Source organism: Protomyctophum bolini, assembly GCF_963924005.1.
Source record: "Protomyctophum bolini genome assembly, chromosome: 17".
Classification (NCBI taxonomy): Eukaryota; Metazoa; Chordata; class Actinopteri; order Myctophiformes; family Myctophidae; genus Protomyctophum; species Protomyctophum bolini.
This window is the reverse complement of record NC_137878.1, coordinates 41342376-41343026: the sequence shown is the minus strand read 5'-3', so window position 1 is coordinate 41343026 and position 651 is coordinate 41342376. Positions and strand designations below refer to the sequence as shown.

At 55.0% G+C, this 651-nt stretch overlaps 1 protein-coding gene across 1 annotated transcript in view; it reads right to left on the bottom strand.

Moving 5' to 3' along the window:
* Positions 1–651, bottom strand: part of LOC308331787 (uncharacterized protein) — a gene marked incomplete at its 3' end in the record, with an annotated part of 8287 nt that continues 7636 nt past the window's right edge. The window contains exon 7 of the mRNA XM_080787280.1: positions 1–348. Within this exon, the coding sequence (XP_080643406.1) occupies positions 1–348 (348 nt within the window). The remainder of the gene's footprint in view (positions 349–651) is intronic.

The following is a 651-nucleotide window of genomic DNA, read 5'->3' as shown; positions in this document are numbered from 1 at the left end:
TTAGTTGGTTGCCATGACGACGACCTTCGAACCGCCGTCCTCCTCCGCTGCCGCCATCGTTGCTTTCTTCAGCGCCAGCGAACTCCTTCTCCTCATCGTCGTGGCGTCCGCCTTCTCCACCTCCTCCTCCTCCTCCCGCTGCGATTGGACGACGCAGTTTGCGCCGACGTCGCTCGCCGACGTCCGCTCGCCGACGGGTTCCGCGGACGACTGCTGGGGGGGCGGGGTCGACCGTGGCTCCTCCTCCTCCTCCTCTCCTCTCAGGGGGGGCGGGGTCAGAGACTCCTCCCCCCTCAGAGGGGAGGGGGTCAAAGAGCAGCGCTCCGGCGGCTCCAGCGTCAGCGTCGCCTCGTCCAGAGGAAGTCGGAATCAGAAAAGGTGGTGGCGACAATTCATCCACTATATCAATGGAAAGTATTTCATACAACTTAAAGGTATATTCAGTGATTTCACTTAATTCAAATATCACTTATTTTTTTTGTTTTGTTGTGATAATCCTCTCTACTATAGAGTGTGCTGACCATATAAGGAGTTCCTCCCTGTCCCCAGTTAACCCCTGGGGGTCAAAAAACCTTAGGTTTCGTTTTTGACTCTCTATCCTGATTGGACGAAGGCTTAGGTCCCAACAGCCAAAAACGAAACCTAAGGTTT